The 18926-nt window shown below is 38.4% G+C and overlaps 2 protein-coding genes across 5 annotated transcripts in view; both read right to left on the reverse strand.

Annotated features, from left to right (window-relative positions):
• KAT6B (lysine acetyltransferase 6B) overlaps positions 1-18926 on the reverse strand; it is a 177697-nt gene that overhangs the window by 134490 nt on the left and 24281 nt on the right. The gene's annotated exons all lie outside the window — the stretch shown is intronic.
• LOC123782939 (ATP synthase F(0) complex subunit f, mitochondrial) lies at positions 15420-16430 on the reverse strand. The gene has a single exon (XM_045783447.2). The coding sequence runs from the start codon at positions 15815-15817 to the stop codon at positions 15551-15553; it is 267 nt and encodes an 88-aa protein (XP_045639403.2). The 5' UTR covers positions 15818-16430; the 3' UTR covers positions 15420-15550.

Here is an 18926-nt window from a genome sequence, read left to right on the forward strand (position 1 = left end):
TCCCATGGGAACTGCAAGACCTCTGTTTACAATAATCCTCTCTGCATGTCTTTCCAACTTTTGACTCTAACTCAAAGTAAAAAATATATTTTATCTTACGACCTAGTGTATAGACATATACATATTTAACCAAAACAAGTTCCATGAGACCTTACTTACACCTTTCTTACACGGAACATGCTGTTTATTCGGTTTGTTTCTTTCTTTAATGATAAAGTAGTCATTCACTACACTGATTTCACAACCACCTAATGGCAAAGAATTCAGTTTGAAGAGCACTAATCCTATGCTTGTATTTTGGTTTTTCTTGGTAAAGAAAGTAAATTTTCTAAAAAAGTAAATTTTCTGCCCGTATCTGCTGACTTTGAAGGAGTCACTTCTCCTCCCTGAGCCTCCCCTCACCTGCGAAACGAATCCCTGTGGTAACTACCCAGAGAGGGGCAGGCTGGAGTAAAACAGATTGGGGGTGAAAGCTACTGGAATTCAGTCCATAACAATCAGGGAGCCCCAAGGGGCAACATCTATGTTCCCCTCTTTCGTTGGCCACCACATCCAATCCATCAGCAAGCTCTGCCAATTCCCCCTCCAAAACACATTTCTGATCTGTCCTCCTCTCTTCCTCTCCACTGTGACACCCCAGTGCATGCAGCCATCATCCCAACAGCCTCCTGCCGGCCGCCTGCCTGCCTCTCTTGCCCCCATAACTTCTCCCACACACAGCAGACTCAGTGACCTTTAGTTTTATTTTGAAAAACTTTCAACCCAGAATATTACAATAAACACACATATGCCCTTAACAATTTGCCATCTCTGATTCCTCCTGTTTTATCCTGAACCATTTGAGAATAAGCTGCAAAGATCATGACCCTTTGCCCCTCCTAAGAATGAGGGCATTCTCTTCATAACCACAATGGATTATCAAATTCAGGAAATTTAACATTGATATAATACTATTAACTAATATCTGGTGCATAGTCTAATTCTGCCATTTGTCCTAATACTGTCCTTTAAAGCAACTTTTTTTTCCCAATCCAGAAACACACATTTCATTTAATTGTCATGCCTCTCAGTGATGTTAAAAACACAACCCGGGTTGTATTGTTCCCCAGCTTTAAACTCTCTGCTGCCCTTCCAAGGGTCTCTCTGCTTTAGCATGAGATGCCTTTTTCTTCCTCAAACACAATTACTGAAGCCTTCCCTCCAGGAGCTTGTCAGCGCTTCCCACAGCTGACCCCTTCTCATCCTTTCATCTCTCCTCAGGAACCTTCCAGAGCATGATGTCTACAGCCTCACTCCTTGGTTTTTCTGTCTCCCTTGGCTCAAGATTTCCTTCACATCACTTAACACAGTCCGTAATTACCTTGTTGGTTTATTTGCTTATCGTCATCTGCCCGCTAGAATATAAATTCCATGAAAGCAGGGGTGTCTCTGAGAACAGTGCTTGGCTCAGAGTATGCACTCAATAAATATTTTTGAATGAACAAAGGAAAGAATTAATAAATAAACTGCTGAAAAAGAGAAGTGGCCATATGTCAATGACATCCCTGGGTAAGACTACACACTGATAGGTACCAGTCAGTAAGACCCCTTCTCTTCCACAGGAAGCACAGTACAGTACGTAGTCACAACGGGGAAGCATTCAACATTAACACTCACCCTGAGATGAGCACTCCTGAAGGTTACCACAATGAGTAAGACCAAGATGGTTTAACATCCCCGAACAAGGAGGTTTACAGTGCTGGAAAGATACACATCCTCAGCTTGAAAGGAAAGCCCACCGTGGTATTAAAAAAAGGACTAGCTCTGCGGTCAGAAGATGGGGTTTGACTCCTATTATGTGTGACCCTACCTCTCTGGGCCTCAATTTCCTCATACGTTTAGTGAGGACAGTATGCATTCTGTAGTCCATCTGAGAGGAGAGGGTGCTACAGGAGAGTTGAGTGGCAGGCCCTTTAAACCCCTAAAAGGAAAATTGGCTCCTCAACAGAAGTGAGGAGGAAGTAAATTATCCTTTATTAAAAGTAACCTAAACACCAGGGTGCCTGGGTGGCTCAGCTGGTTAATCGTCCAACTCTTAGTTTTACTCAGGTCATGATCTCAGGGTTGTGAGATGGAGCCCAATGGCTCCACCTGCGTAAAATTCTCTCTCCCCTTCTGCCCCTCCCCACCCCCCACTCCACTCTTTCTCCCTCTCTCCAAAAAACAAAACAAAACAAAGCAAGAACAACCGTAACACCTATCATAATGAGCACTGGGTAATATACAGAATTGTTGGAATCACTATACTGTACACCTGAAACTGATGACACTGTATGTTAAATACATTGGAATTACAATTTTTAAAAAATTTTCTAATAAATAAATAAATAACCTAGACAAAACAAACCAACCAACCCCCCCCCCACACACACACACACACAAACCAGTAAGGTAAGTGAAATGTCCAGGACTGTGTCTGGCATGTCTAGGTACTCAGTAGTTCCCTTCTCCCTCCTGTTCAGCCCTATTTGGACCCACAGCAGAGAGCAGCTCCAAATATACAAATAGACAATAACACACCCTAAAGACAAAAACTGCTTCTGGGCATAGGGGCTCCCAACCTTGCAATATTTCAGCAGACGCTACATGACCATTTGTGAGGACTGCAGAAGCAATTCAAGCATGGGTTCAGCTACATGGCCCATAAGGTCTCTTTCAACTCTGAGATTCTGTAATTTTTTAAAAAACTGAATCAAGCACGTTCCTGTGGTAGGCAGCATGGATGATAAAAATAAGTTTAAGACATAGTCTCTATCCGCAGAAAAAGCATTTGACAAAGTACAATATCCACTCATGATAAAAACCCTCAACAGAGTAGGTTTAGAGTGAACATACCTCAACATAATTAAGGCCAAAAATGAAACACCCACAGCTAACAACATTCTTAATGGAGAAAAACTGAGAGCTTTAAACCCTAAGGTTAGGAATAAGACAAGAATGTCCACTGTCAACCCATTTATTCAACAGCATATTGGAAGTCCTAGTCCCAGCAATCAGACAACAAAAAGAAAAAGAAGCATCGAAGCCACTAAGGAAAAAGTAAAATCACTATTTGCAGATGACATGATACTATATACAGAAAACCTGAAAGACCACCGAAACACTGCTAGAGCTGATAGATAAATTCAGTAAAGTCACAGGATACAAAATCAATCTACAGAAATCTGCTGCATTTCTATACACCAATAATGAAGCAGCAAGAAGAGAAACTAAGAAAACAAACCCATTTACAACTGCACCAAAAACAGTTAAGATACCTAGGAACAAACCTAACCAAAGAAGTGAAAGACCTGTACTCTGAAAACTTATTTTAAAACATTGATGAAAGAAATTGAAGATGACACAAAGAAACGGAAAGACATTACATGCTCATGGATTGGAAGAACAAATATTGTTGAACTGTTCATACTACCTAAAGCAATTTATAGATTTAATGTGGTCCCTATCGAAATACCAACTGTATTTTTCACAGAATCCTAAAATTTGCATGGAATACAAAAGACCCTGAATAGCCAAAGCAATCTTGAAAAAGAAAAGCAAAGCTGGAAGCATCTCAATTCTGGACTTCAAGTTATATTACAAAGCTGTAATAATCAAAACAGTATGGTACCAGCACAAAAACAGATACATAAATCAATGAAACAGAACAGAAAACCCAGAAATAAACTCACAATTATATGGCCAATTAATCTTCCACAAAGCAGGAAAAGATATCCAATGGGAAAAAGACAGGCTCTTTAATACATCATGTAGGGAAAACCAGACAGCTACAAGCAAAAGAATGAAACTGGAGCACTTTCTTACACCACTGACAAAAGTAAGTTCAAAATAATTAAAGAGCTAAATGTGAAACCTAAAACCATAAAAATCCTGGAAGAGAATACAGGCAGTACCTTCTCTAACATCAGCCATAGCAACTTTTCTCTAGACAGGTATCCTGAGGCAAGGGAAACAAAAGCAGAAATAAAATATCGAGACTTCATCAAAATAAAAAGCTTCTGCACAGTGAAGAAATCAACGATGAAGGGCAACTAAAAGGCAACTTACTGAATGGGAGAAGATATTTGCAAATGACATATCTGACAAAGGGTTAGTATCCAAAATATATAAAGAACTGATACAACTCAATACCCAAAAACCAAATTATCCTATTAAAAATCGGGCAGAAGACATGAACAGACATTTCTTCAAAGAAGATGAAAAGATGGGGCGCCTGGGTGGCTCAGTCGTTAAGCGTCTGCCTTCGGCTCAGGGCGTGATCCCGGAGTTCTGGGATCGAGCCCCACATCAGGCTCCTCCGTTGGAAGCCTGCTTCTTCCTCTCCCACTCCCCCTGCTTGTGTTCCCTCTCACACTGGCTGTCTCTATCTCTGTCAAATAAATAAATAAAATCTTTAAAAAAAAAAAAAAGATACTCATCGTCACTTATCATCAATAATGCAAATCAAAACTACAATGAGGTATCACCTCACACCTGTCAGAATGGCTAACATCAAAAACACAAAAAACAGGTGTTATCAAGAATGTGGAGAAAAAGGAACCCTCTTGCACTGTTGGTGGGAATGCAAACTGAAGCAGCCATTCTGGAAAACAGTATGAAGGTTCCTCAAAAAGTTAAAAATAGAACTACCCTACTACCCAGCAATCACATAATACAAAAACACTATTTCAAAGGGATATATGCACCCCTATGTTTATAGCAGCATTATACACAATAGCAAAGATGTGGAAGCAGCCCAAGCGTCCATCAAATGATGAATGGAATATTATTTAGCCATAAAAAAGAATAGCATCTTGCCATTTGCAACAACTAGATGCAGCTAGAAGAGTATTATGCTAAGTGAAATAAGTCAGTGAGAGAAAGACAAATACCATACGATTTCACTCATGTGGAATTTAAGAAACAACAGAGCGAAGGGGAAAAAAGAGAAAGGCAGACTGACAGACCAACAAAAAGACTCTTTAACTATAGAGAACAAACTGATGGTTACCAGGGAAGAGGTGGTTGCGAGAGATGGGTGAACTGGTGAGAGGGATTAAGGAGTGCATTTGTCATGATAAGCACATGATTAAAATAAAAACTTTTTAAAAATTAAAAGAAAAAAAAAAGACACAGTCTCCCTTTCCAAAGAGCTTCCAACTAGCTTAGAGTGTCAAGACCCATAGAACAGAGGAGTTACAGATAGTACCAATGAGGAAGACAGACAATAAAGATCATAATGTTACAATGGTTCAGAAAAGGAGAAATTACTAGAGGCAAGGAGACTGTCAAAGGGGAGGTGAAAAAGTTCTCACCACAAGAAAAAAAAAATCTGTAACTACATACGGTGACAGATGCTAACTAGATTTGTTGCAGTGACCATTTCACAATATATACAAATATCCCACCATTATGTTGCACGCCTGAAACTAATGTAATGTTATATGCCAATTATACCTCAATTAAAAGAAAAAAAGCAGCAGCAGAGGCAACAAAAAGGCTGCTAGGATGCTACGACCGTGGAACATGTGGCTACTTGAGGGCTGTATCCTCTGCTAATCTGTATTAGTGGTACTTGCCTTCTCGTGCTGCTGGTTCCGGCCTCAGCCTGACACACAGCCATGTGTGGACACCGCCAGGACAGGAGGCACATCTAACTGCTGGTTTCATGTTCAGCACAGGTTCCAGAGCTTGTGGTTACTTGGCAAACATTCTGCTACTCGGATCATGACATGGGACAGTACGAAGGAGAAAGGACGGACTGTGGAAGAATCCTTTGGGGTGGGGTGGGGGGGCAGGAGAACAGTGAGCTTACAGAAGAAATAAGCAGACCTTGGCAGCAGCGGTACATGGTACGAAGCCTGCAGAATTAGAGTGAAGGGTGACTGAAATTAACTCCTGTTTCCATTTGTTCTCCTAAGACTCAAAGGCTGATCTTCCACCCCCTCAATTCAAAACTCTTCTTTTAAATGTCAAATATTAAAAATGACTTTTGTTTTAATTTGACTCTTCCTATTTTTTTTTCCATCTGCAGATATGTACACATTATTCTAGTAAGATTTTTATAATACTAGGCAGCTGGCTTTCTTACTCACCTAAAGTATCTGATTTATTTTAGACTTTCCTAATAATCACTATATACCCCACAGGGTTACGTGTAACACAGTCTCTTCTTGCAACCAAATTCTAGTCTCAAATAGTGACAAATCCTAATGTCTTTTATACTACAAACATTTGCAATGCTTAATTTGTTTCACTAGTTCATAAAAGTGTTTCGCAGGAGAGAAATAGCAATTAAAATAATCTTTCAATAGATAATTTAAGTTCAAACAAGCAAAATGAAAATGGAGATCAAATGGATCTATTTGAAATTAGCTGGTATCTGATAGGGAGACCCATTGGTCATCATTAAATAGATTCTTGCCACTGTTCATCCTAGATCAAGATACAGAGTAACCCAAGTGAGCAGCTTTCGACTGAAATGCAAACCAAGGCCTGCCATTTTAATAACCTAACCTTAGGACTCTGAATTTAGGTCTCACATTTAAAATGTCTCTATAGTACCTCTAACACAGACATATGACATATGTCTCCTGATCATCTTAAACACACTCTCCAAAAGCCCTCCAAGTTTGGTGAAAATCTGTCCAATAGTTTCTGGACAGATTGTGTGTTTCTATGTTGGAGTTAAGAGACAAACGGAAACCCAATTTTAGCTAATAAATAATGTAACTACTTGCACTCATTCAACAGAGGTGAGCAAAGAGATATGGTCTCTGTATTTGTGGAGCTTTTCCATCTGGAGGGGACAACTGAAGTTAAAAAGTAATGAGACAAATAAATACATAATTATAGACTGTAAAAAGGGCTAATAAGAAAAAATATAGGGCACTTCCTTAGAATTACTAAAGAGACTTCATTTAGATGGGAGGTTCAAAAGATCAGGAAAAGCCTTTTTAAAGACTGACATTTAAAATGGAAAATACTGGGGGGCGCCTGGGTGGCACAGCGGTTGAGCGTCTGCCTTCGGCTCAGGGCGTGATCCCGGCATTATGGGATCGAGCCCCACATCAGGCTCCTCTGCTGTGAGCCTGCTTCTTCCTCTCCCACTCCCCCTGCTTGTGTTCCCTCTCTCGCTGGCTGTCTCTATCTCTGTCAAATAAATAAATAAAATCTTTAAAAAAATAAAAAAATAAATAAAATGGAAAATACTGGCCTGCCTGGCTGGCTCAGTTGGAAGAGCATGTGACTCTTGATCTTGGGGTAGTGAGTTTGAGCCCCACGTTGGGTACAGAGATTAAATAAATAAACTCTAGAAATAAAATAAAATGGAAAACATTTATGAAATAACAGTGTTTTTTCAAAAGCAGAAGACAGTTGCAGATATGCTTTGATTATAGTTACGGAGAAGGACAAGCACACAGACAAATCTGGAAGAGAAAACCAAAAACCAAATAGTTGTGTTAGGGTGCTAAGATTATGGACAGGGTTCACACTTCAAAAAAGTCTTTTACTGTTGTTCTATTATTTTTACCATAATTATGACATGCATCGACACAGAATCTGAAACCCTAAAAGAGAACTTTTAGTTTGCCTTTAAGTTTGACCAAAAAACTAGCTCAGTAACAAGACTGACCTTCCTTAAAACTACAGTCGGGCAGGGGCAGGGGCGTCTGGCGGTTGAGAATCCGACTCCTGATTTCAGCTCAGGGAGGAGTCTGCTTGAGATTCTCTCCCCCTCCCTCTGCCGACCCCCACCACCTCTCTCTCTCTCTCTCTCTCTCTCTCTCTCTCTCAAACACATAAAGAAATCTTGAAAACAACAGCAGCAGCAGGGAAGAATAGAATTTGAGCCTTGGAGGCTAAGAGCCTTGGACTCCAATATGGCCCAGGTACTAATTAGCTGCATGATGCGGGACAAATTACTTGCGCTCCCTGGGAGGCTGTTTGGTCATCTCTAAGATGGAGCTAATACGACCTGCCTCATAAAGTTGTTGTGAGGATAGAACGAAAGGACAGAGAGAGCTGAGTCCAGTGCCCAGTGGAGAACATGTGCTTACTAAATGTTGATAGGCATTATGATCAATCCAAATGAAAAAGTGGGCTCTGTATCAAAAGTCTCCCAGGCCCAACAGAGGAGCAAACTAGAGAAATCAGATGGCTCCTCACCAATCACTAGTAAATGATTTCTCTCGGACAGTAAATCAACGAGGGGCTGCATTCATTTTCTCTGAGAACACCTACATTTACCCTGAGTAAAACCAAAAAGAGCAGTCCAAGAAAAAATTTTCCTAAAGGAGAAATGAGCCCCAAATTTTAGCAATTTACTAAAAACAATTAAGGACACGTTTATTAAAAATGAAGCCTCATGGGGCAGCTGACTGGCTGAGTCAGTAGAGTAGGCAACTCTTGATCTTGGGGTTCTGAGTTCAAGCCCCACATTTACTTAAAAAAAGAAAGAAAAAAGAAGAAGCCTCCTGAAACAGTTTCCAGAAACTGAGGTAGAATCCATATAAAAATGTGGTAGATTTACACAGCTGCAATTTGCCAAGCAATGACATCACTGAGGCATGCTTTCATTTCCAGACTATTTGTGAAAATAAACTTAAAAAACAACAAGTCCATCAGACTGCCATGCATCTTCAAACACAGACACTGCCATTAAATTAGAAGGCTCTAACATCAAATATTAGGGTATTTTCTTCAACTTAAAACATTAGGTAAAAAAAATTCGGAAGCATTCAGCCAAACACTCAAAAAACCATTACTTTAATCATTTAGTTAATTGAGCAAAAAGTAAAAACGTTTTTGTTCATTCACTTCCATCAGAACAGAAAACAGTGTCAAAAGAGAAGAAGGCTTTCACTATTGCTTTGTTGAATACCTGGATTAGACTGACCACCCTTTAAGATAGTCTTTGTGTACTTCAAAACTCAAACCAAGCCACACAGAGCAGCTGCTCACTGACCAACTGGTCTGCAGAATTCAATGAACGACAAAAGGTTACCTTAATTCAATAAGATAATCAGCACACATTTACCCACCACCCAGAGTCTAACCATCTGCAAGGCGGCAGAGCCAAATGCCTATAAAACAACTGGCAGCATGCAGACATGTCCTCGTGTCCCTCATGTCAATGAAATTTCTCTCTTAGCAACAGCTAAAAAGAAGCTGAACTTTCAGAAAATCAAGATATCATGATCCAACAACTTGTTAGTAAGTTATTTTGAGTGCCACTGAGATTTCCAGGCCAGATGGGTAATATGTTTTATTCAATTGAGTCTTGTACTGGGATAACAAAATGTGAGGCAGACTCGATCTGGATCCTTTCATTGTTCAAGAGGCAAAGCAACCTAGTGGCTTCCAAATAACAGCAGGAACAATACAGCAGGAAAGAAAAGAAAAGAAAAGAAAAGAAAAAAGAAAAGAAAAGAAAAGAAAAGAAAAGAAAAGAAAAGAAAGAAAAAAAAAAAAAACAACGAACCAGCAAAACCCCAACCACAAGAGCAACTTCAGAGCAAAAAACCAGTGACAATTCAGACTGCAAATCTGACATCTGCCTTTGGCCAGGATACCATTCGGCTAAACATGCATCTGTAGTGATCAAAACTACCAAATGATGATGATAATTCAACACAGAAGAGCACTGTAAACAGAATTCAATACAGAAGTTTATTTTCTTCCTAACACACTACACTTAAATCAATGGAGGCAGTATTTCCCAAGTATGGTGATGCTTTGAGGTGACCTGAATCTCAGAGTGATAAAGCTGTTGTTCCCTTTTCTATTTTCTTTCATACTCTCTCATTAAGCCAAGGAGAGGTCTCAGTTTGGTGCTAATATGTCTTTAACACCTCTGTAATGTTTGCTAATGTTCCTTTGAGAGAGCAGGCCTCAGACTCAGAGCCTTGGCAGATAGAAGTACCCAGCCACATTTTAATAAAATTTTTGAAAGTAACTTTTACAGTTACCTTCTATATCCTTTATGACAAGGAATGCTTGTTTCCTACTTATGGTAATAACAAAGTTTCCTTTTTCAATAGATCTATTAAAGTAAAGAAAGTGAGGCGATTTAATTTTTAATAAGTATTCTAATTATTTAGTTTTCCAAATTTACATTTTGAAAAAATTGAGTCTACAAAAAAACTGAAGTAGTACAATCATGCTTATATACTCTTCACCTAGATTCACCAATTAACATTTTTGCCTCATATCTTTATGTACGTCAGTATCTCTACGCATACAATCTACTCACACGTATATATTTGTGTACACACACCTCTGTTATGGTTGTTGTTGAACCATTTAGAAGTAAGTTGCATCAGCATGACACTTCACCATTAGATATTTCAGAATGCATATCCTAACTTATAAGCACATATCTCAGATAACCAAAATGTCATTATTGTAAGAGCATTAATGCCTTAATTTCCCCTAATATTTGGTTCAAATTTAAATTAATCTAATTATCCCCCAATATCTGGTCCAGAAACCAAGGTTCATGTGTGGCATTTCATTTGTTATACCTGTTTAGGGGGATAATCTGAAAGAAATATGAAGAATATAATTAATATAATATATGAAACTGGCAGAAATTGTGAAGGAGGCACATTCTGGTTTGAAAACAATGAACTGATTAATAACGTGAGGGGAACGAGGGAAAGAATAATGTAAATAATTAATAAAGAAGGAAAAAAGACCTCTGCTATTAAACTAAACTCATATTGATAGCACAAAAAGCTATGAAGGAAAATATTTAAGACCTTCTCTTTTTTACAGGGCCTTGAACGAAGACAAAAGTAAGTGAAAAGATCACTGTCAGATCATACAGTTATATGCCAAATTGTGCTTCATTAAAAATTCCAGAGCTGATATATGTTCAAAATAACTAGCTCATCTTTTTTTATTGAACAGACACTGTGCTAGGGCCTTAAATACATCATCTCATTAAATCCTAATTGGCAGCCCCATGAAGAGTATTTTTTTATTCCTATTTTACAGATGAGATGACTGAAACGCAGGGAGTTTGTATGGGCCATTGTTTTCTTCCTATCACTAGAACTTTCCCAAGAAGAATGCACTCGTATATTTCTTATATACCTAAAAAACAAATTTCAAAAGAACAAAAAACACCGAAAGTATGAATCTATTTTTTGTTAAAATATATATACAAATGTATATACAGTATTTATTTACAACTGCTTTAAAAGGGCTTGGAAGAATACATACGAATCACTAACTACGGCTGTCTCTGGAAGGCTGTTTTAGGGGAAGAACATACAGGGCCAATGAAAAACAACTCTTACTTTTTACTTTATACATTAAAATTTTTGACATTAGGTATTACTTTTATAGCTTCTTAAAAGTCAGAAACTAAATTTTAAATGCCCATATTCTTTCAATCATATTATGCTGCCACACATATGTCTTCAGTATTACCACCCATTAAGACATACTTGGTTTTGATTTAATGGTAAAAAAATAATTACTTTAAATTATAAATTATTACACTATAGTTTGTTACAACACAGATCTGGATATACCATGCATTACAATGTATTACATACATCACAGCTTCTAAAACCTAGGATGGTGTTTTATCCCTCTTGTATGATGATGTACTCTCTTCCCCTCCTTCCCCTCTCCCTCTTTCACTCCCTCCCTCCCTCTCTCTCACACACAAACATGCCCATGCACATCCGTGCGTGCGCGCGCACACACACACACACACTCTGGTCCCCTAATATAAGCATAACAAAAGGACTGGCAAGAGGGAATAAGCTTACTAATAAGAACACGTCTTTACTGAATAGACATGTTTATAAAATGCTAGAGGTATATTCATTAAGACTGAAATTTTAAAATATGTCAGGAAAATTTACTACTCAAAGGACTGTCACTCATTAAATAATACACCATGAATATGTGGGATTCATACTCTGAAAGTAAGGATGGTTAAATATTAGGAAATTGGTTATTATAATTAATCATATGAAAGATTAAAGGAGAAAAACTGTTCTCCATAAAACCTGAAAAGATATTCGGTAAAATTAAAAATCCACACCTGATATAACTTCTTTAACATAATGAATGCATAAGCCAGCATCACATTTAACAGGGAGATATTGAAGTATTCCCCCAAAGCATCTTCACTATCACTAGTATTCATTAACATCATAGAAAAAACCATATCATGCAAACAGTAATGGCTACCTGAGTATCAGAAAACAGACTTTAACATAAAGTTGTTACTAGAGGGATGCCTGGATGGTGCAGTCGGTTAAGCGTCTGATCCAACTCTGGGTTTTGGCTCAGGTCATGATCTCAGGGTTGTGAGATAGAGTCCTGTGTCGGGCTCTGCAGTCTGTTTGAGAGTCTCTCTCCGTCTCCCTCTGCCCCTCCCCACCTCCTGCGCGCTCGCTCGCTCTCTCTCAAATAAATAAATCTTAAAAAAAAAAGTTGTTACTAGAAAAAAAAAAAGACATTGTATAATTATGAAAGGTTCAATAAATGAAGAAAACATAGCAATTATAAATACATATGCACCTAATAGGGCCTCAAGACAGGTTAAGAAAAATGGACAATAATGAAAGAACAGACTATTCAGTATTAATACTTTCAGTAATAATCAAGGAGAAGATCAACAAACAGAAGGTTTGAACAGCACTACAAACCAACTAGATCTAACCGACATTTACAGATGTCTCTAGTCAAGAACAGCAGAATACATCTTCTTCTCAAGTGCACATAGAACATTTTTCAGATAGAACGCAGGTTAAGCCATAAAGCAAGCCTCAATCAATGAGAAAGGACTGAAATCATACAAACTATGTTCTCTGACCACAATGGAATGAAATTAGAAATCCGTTTTTAAAAAGTAAATTTAGGAAATTTACAGCCCATTGTAAATCTCTGAGCAACACTAAATGAGAGTGAGGTAGCTGGAAAGGTCAGGCAGCAGGATAGGGGCCAGAGTATGATAGGCAACAGTTCAAAGTATGCCCACCAAGAAACCCACTCTCTCCCAAACGTGTCAGATTTAATGCAGCAAGCATTTCTGACAAATGCACTTTTACAGCATTAAAGCTAATAGCTAATCAGTTAAAATAAACCCTTTTTGGAACCCTCAGTTTCACAAGATGATCATAAGAAGTTAGTGAAACAGGCTGGCTGACATACAGGGATAGCTAAGACCCTCTAGTGCCCCTTTAAGGGGCAAATGATTTCAAGGATATATCTATTCCAGCAATCCTTGGAAATGGGAATACTGTACCATGGAGGCCACTTGCATCTTGCTTCCTCCCTCCTCCCCAACATTCCAAAGGAAAACTAGAGACAGAGAGCTCCACAGGTTAAATAAGGTTAAGTGAAATAAAAGTTGGAAAGTTAATTTAATTAAAATTTTCAAAGGCAAAAGTGAAACTGTATTAAGAGAGATCTGGATTTCTGATAGATATAAAGTTACTATATAATTTTATAAAAGCATCATAAATTAGTGCAGAAAGTAAGAATTATATGATACTGAAATAATTAGTCCACTATTAAAGCAAACGAACAAAAAACGGATCCTTATACCATTTACCAAAAGAAAAATTACAATTTTAATGACTTAAGTATAACAGTACTAGAGACAAACCAAAAAAAAACAAAAGGAAATATTAGTAAATGCCTTCTCTTAATTCAAGACTGGGAAGAACATTCTAAAAATAACCAAGAAAAAAAAACAAAAATTGGTAATAGTATACAGTATACTTCATGGTTCTACCAGAGTAATATTTACATACTTATAAAAGTATAAACACTGAATACAAATACTGTCCTAAGCAAAAATGAAAGGCAATGGGAAAGGGAAGGGAATATGTGTATGAAAGAACTTTATCCTTATTTTTGCTCAGCAAGAAGTCAACAGAAAATGTCTAAAGTTGAAACTTAAGAAATAGCATTGTAAGAATGTTGTTTAAAAATACAAAACTCTACCTTCCAGAAGAAATGACTAAATATGGTTGAAAGAGTTGACGATGGTTGCCTCCAGGGGAAGAAGGATGGGGAGATAATCAAAACACAGTTATTGAACAATGGCTATTAAACACAAAACATGTTCGAGTTATTCATAAAGAAACGCAAAGGAAAGTAACAGGGGTTCACTCTTACGTCTACCACATTAGCAAGATAAGAAGCCAAGTGGATGACCAAAGCCTCTCATACTCTGCCTACTTTTTGACAATATGTTCCAAGAGTCTTGGAAAAAGAATTCATGTTTATGCTCCGGTATACCCCCTCCAATAATTTACCCTATGGGAAATAATTACCTCTATATGCACAAATTTTTAGTAGCAATAACAAATAAATATATAATAAATAAATAAAGGAAGGAAGGAATAAATAACTAAAACTGTAATAATATTACAGTATTATCTGTAATAGCAGAGCAGTTAGGAATATCCCACATGTTGAAAACATGTCAGAGGCAATACTTCCAGCCATTTAAAGTCACACTGCAAAGGATAATGAACAATATAGAAAAAGGCTCACAAAAGATTTTAAATGTAGAAAGCAACAGATAAAAGTATATAGCTAATACAGTCCTCTTTTTTAACAAATATATACATGTAGGAGGAAAAAAAAGAGTAGAAGTACATACAAAGTTTTTAACAGTGTTTATCTTTGGAGTGAAATCTGCAGTCAGGGTGTATCGCCCCTGAACCTTTCTGTATTTTTCAAAGTCTATCCAGCAAACATGTATTACTCTGAAAACATACTCTTTTTCTGACTATGTAAATAACAAGAAGTGGGGAAGCAACAACACAGAAATGTGGATGTTAGCAACTCATGGCCTATGTGAATAGAGCAAGCGTCCAATAGGAAAGAAGGTCTTCATGAGAAGGTGATACAGACATCAATTTACACTTTTCCCTCAAGAGCAGAAGGGCCGCTGCCCCTTCCACAACCTGGACTCTGCTCAGCTGCCCCTCCTATCATGGCCTAGGAAAAGCTCAGTACCTCGCTATCTGAGGGCTATGCAGTTGGAGCAGACAATCCCCATTCAGTTGGTGCTATTATCTCCATTCATCGGCCGAGGAAACTGAGGCACAGACTGAACTTGGCCAGCAGGAAAGTCAGGATCTGAACTAAGCATTCTGGCTTCAGAGCCTTTTTCTTTAGAATATCTGTAAGATCCCTTTCAGCAGAAACCAGGGCTTCACCCAACTAGCACAACCTAGACTTCCCTCAACCACCTGACGAGACTCCTGCACGTCTACAGAAGAAAGTTAGCCCGGGGAGGGATTCCCAAACTTCCACTGCACACCGGCATTTCCTGGAGCTTTTCAAGAAGTTCTAATGCCTGGCTCCCACCCTCAACATTGATTTAGTAGGTATGGGGTGTGATCTGGGCTTCAGAATTTTTTTTTTTTTTTTTTACCAGTCATCTTTTATTGGATGCTAATTCTGAATTAGGATATGAAAGGATTCAAGGGTGCCAGGCAAAGGTCACGGTCAGGAATGCCGAATGTGCCTCCACACTGGGCCCTCTTCAGTGGTACTTGCGTAGCCGCTCGTGTTTGAGTTCCTTGTAACAACGACAGTAGTTGAAGAGCACGTAAGCTGCCAGCACCATAGAAATCCCAGCCACGCCCCCTCTCTTCACATTGACATACTTGTTGTAATACCGGTAGTAACCTCTTTGAAATGCTCCGGCAATGCCCTTAGGGGTGAAATCCCGCATCAGTATCCAGCTAGGCAGCTCTCCTAGTTTCACATCCATGAGCTTCTTCTCCTTCACTGGTACTACTGACGCCATTTTGGAGTCCTGGGTGTCCCGGGCTTCAGAATTTTTAAATGCTCCTCAGATGATTCAAATGTGCAACAAAGTTTGGGAACCACTGGCCTGAGTCCAATGATTTGTTGAAGGAGAGGAGAGGGGAGAAACTCCAGAAAAATACTCATAAGCTAAGCCCAACAATTTGCATAAAACCTAGAGGTTCACAGCTCCCTGAAAACAGTCCTTGGAACTTAGCTTAAAACACATAAACTTGGGGTCACCTGGGTGGCACAGTTGGTTGAGCATCTGACTTGGTTTCGCCTCGGGTCATAATCTTCGGGTCATGGGATGGAGCCCCGAGTCAGGCTCCGCACTCAGCACAGAGTCCACTTGGGCCTCTCTCCCTCTCCCACGGCCCCTCCCCACCGCACTTTCTCACGCTCTCTAAAATGGATAAATAAATCTGTAAAAACAACACATGAACTTGGTGATCTTAAAGTTCACCTGCAACTCTAAAATCTTACTCTTTAGTTGAAGAATTATCATACAACAGTTTTACTGAATTAATTCATGGTAGACAAGAAATGAATGTGATGCTTTTTGGTTTTCTTCTCTGAACCACAAACTACAACTTCAACTAATGAATGATTTCCTCTGGGATGTGTATTTGGGAGAAATGAGGAAAGAGATCAGTTGTATAACCTTTACTTCAGCACAATCCAAACTCCTCAACCAAACACAAAGATGTCTAGACAAATGAATGGTTGTTGTGAAGAGAAAGGCAGAGGGGAGGGCCCATCATCAAACCATCTTGGGAAACTGAGGGTTAAGCAAGTTAAATATCAGAACTCCTCAGGGGCTTTGAATCTCAGAACATTATTAGCATCATGAACATCTTCCAAAGAGTACTTCATTCTACCTCAGAACATCATCTGGGAAAAGCCACCTTATGTGATGTCATACTATAAATTTTAAGTCTTTTCAGTCACTCCTGTAATGAACACTAAAAAGGCACTTAGAGGTCCAAGTTTATACAAACCTGTGTAACTCTCTTTAATACCTTTAAAAGAAGTTTTTCTTCAAGAGGCAAATAAGAGGTAGTGTACCATAGTGGTTAAGTGTACAAACTACAGAGCCAAGATGCCTGGGTTTGAATCCTGGCTCTACTACACGACAGCTCTGTGACCTTGGGCAAGTCCTTTAACCCCATGTGCCTCAATTCCCTCTTTTGTAAACTAAGAATGAAAAGAAGTACTACCTCATAGGCAAGTTAACTATATTTAAAGCACTTTAAGTAGTGCCTGCCTCACGATAAGCAATACAGAAATGTTGGTGATTTTTTTAAAGATTTTATTTGTATTTACTTGAGAGAGAGAGACAGCGTGTGCACACACACAAGCAGGGGGCAGGGACAGAGGGAGAGCGAGCAGCAGACTCTACACCGAGCAGGGAGCCTGATGTGGGGCTCGATGCCCATGACCTGAGCAGACATTTAAACGACTGAGCCACCCAGGTGCCCTGAAACGTTGGTGGTTAGTATTCATTCCTATAGAAAAGATGATCTCAATCACTCCGTAAATGAACACTACCACACTGGTCATTTGAGAAGGAATCATATAGCTGCGTGTTTTGGTATGTTTCAATTGATAATCTTAATTACCATTTGGATATCATTTATATTTTATAATTTCTATAGTGCCTAGTACAGTGCTTTATATGTTAGAATTCTGTAGATATGTGCTGATTTCATCCAGGTAAAGGAGAAGCCTAGAAAGTGATGCTGTGGCTATATTCCAACCTTTGTGCCAGGATTAAAACACCAGCTCCAACACGTCCTGTGCACTCTTGGGAAACGTACCTTCTCTGGCCTGTTTCTTCATCTGTAAAATTCCGTTAATAACAGTACTTATTTCTCAGAGTTCATATAATATTATTTTGTATATAGTAAGTACGTACAGTGTTACCTGGTACATAGTAAGCACTGAGTGTTTAATATTAGTATCTTCTTACATGTTTTCTATAGAGCCTTCCTATCTAATATGAACTGCTTATTAAGCACACTTTACAAGGTGCGTGCTTTAACCACATTCCTTTGCTTCTGTTGTGTATCAGAGACAAAATGGGGAACTTTAAAATAGTCAAAAACACAAATAATGAATTTTAGAAGAGCCAAGGTACTTCCTGCAAGATACATGGTGATGTTTATGTCAGATTAAAAACGACCTAAAAAGTGGCAGTCTTGTCGGTATCTATTTATTTCATTTTGCTCTGAAATTTTCAGGAGCTAGAAAAATACATACAATTTGCACTTGATCAATGTTCTGCAAACTGCCTGCAGGACTGTATGCATACCCCAGTAAGATTTATTGCTAAGCAACATGCCATGCTAAATTGAAATCAAGATATTACACAATATTCCAATAAAGAGGTTATTTTATAAGTTGGTATAAATGCTTTGTGAGGATGTAATTGTTGGCATCTTGTTATATTTCAATAGCTGGTAGAAAATGAGATAAGTTGGAAGGTTTACAGAGGGTCAGAGCTCATCAGATGAGAAGATCATCTTTTTTTATCAGCTCTACAGAGCACATTTATAGGCTGATAACTAAACAGCTATTCTTTAACAATTGGAACAGTCATTATTTCCAAAACATTCCAACCAAGTGCAGCTACTATGGGAGATTCTACTAAAACACTATGAAATGAAAGAAAAAGAATCCTTGAGGTTAACTGCCTTTGTGAATCTTGATTTGATATTTATCTTTTCTGAGTTTTTACTAAGAACTGAAAGAATACAATATATATCCACCTGCATATTTTACTTTCCAACTTTATTCAGATATAATTGGCATAACACTGTAAGCATGACATTGTTCTTTTTAAAATGAGTCCGTTTCTTTTTCAGCCTATTTAGAGTTTTCTAATTGAGGATTCAAAGACGACATAAAATTCTTCCAATGACACTTAGTATTTAAAATGTCACCAAAGAGCCTATCTTATTAAGTATCTTACATATTTTTTTCATGCACTCTGTGGGCATTTAAAGAAAGATCCTTCTTTACAACTTTAAATGCACTTCTCAGAGAACAGTCTGGATATCCAACTCCTATTGTTAAAAACTGCCAAATCCATCTTTCAACTTGCCAGT

The sequence above is a fragment of the Ursus americanus genome, chromosome 6 (assembly GCF_024610735.1).
Source record: "Ursus americanus isolate L20-20 chromosome 6, mUrsAme1.1.p, whole genome shotgun sequence".
Classification (NCBI taxonomy): Eukaryota; Metazoa; Chordata; class Mammalia; order Carnivora; family Ursidae; genus Ursus; species Ursus americanus.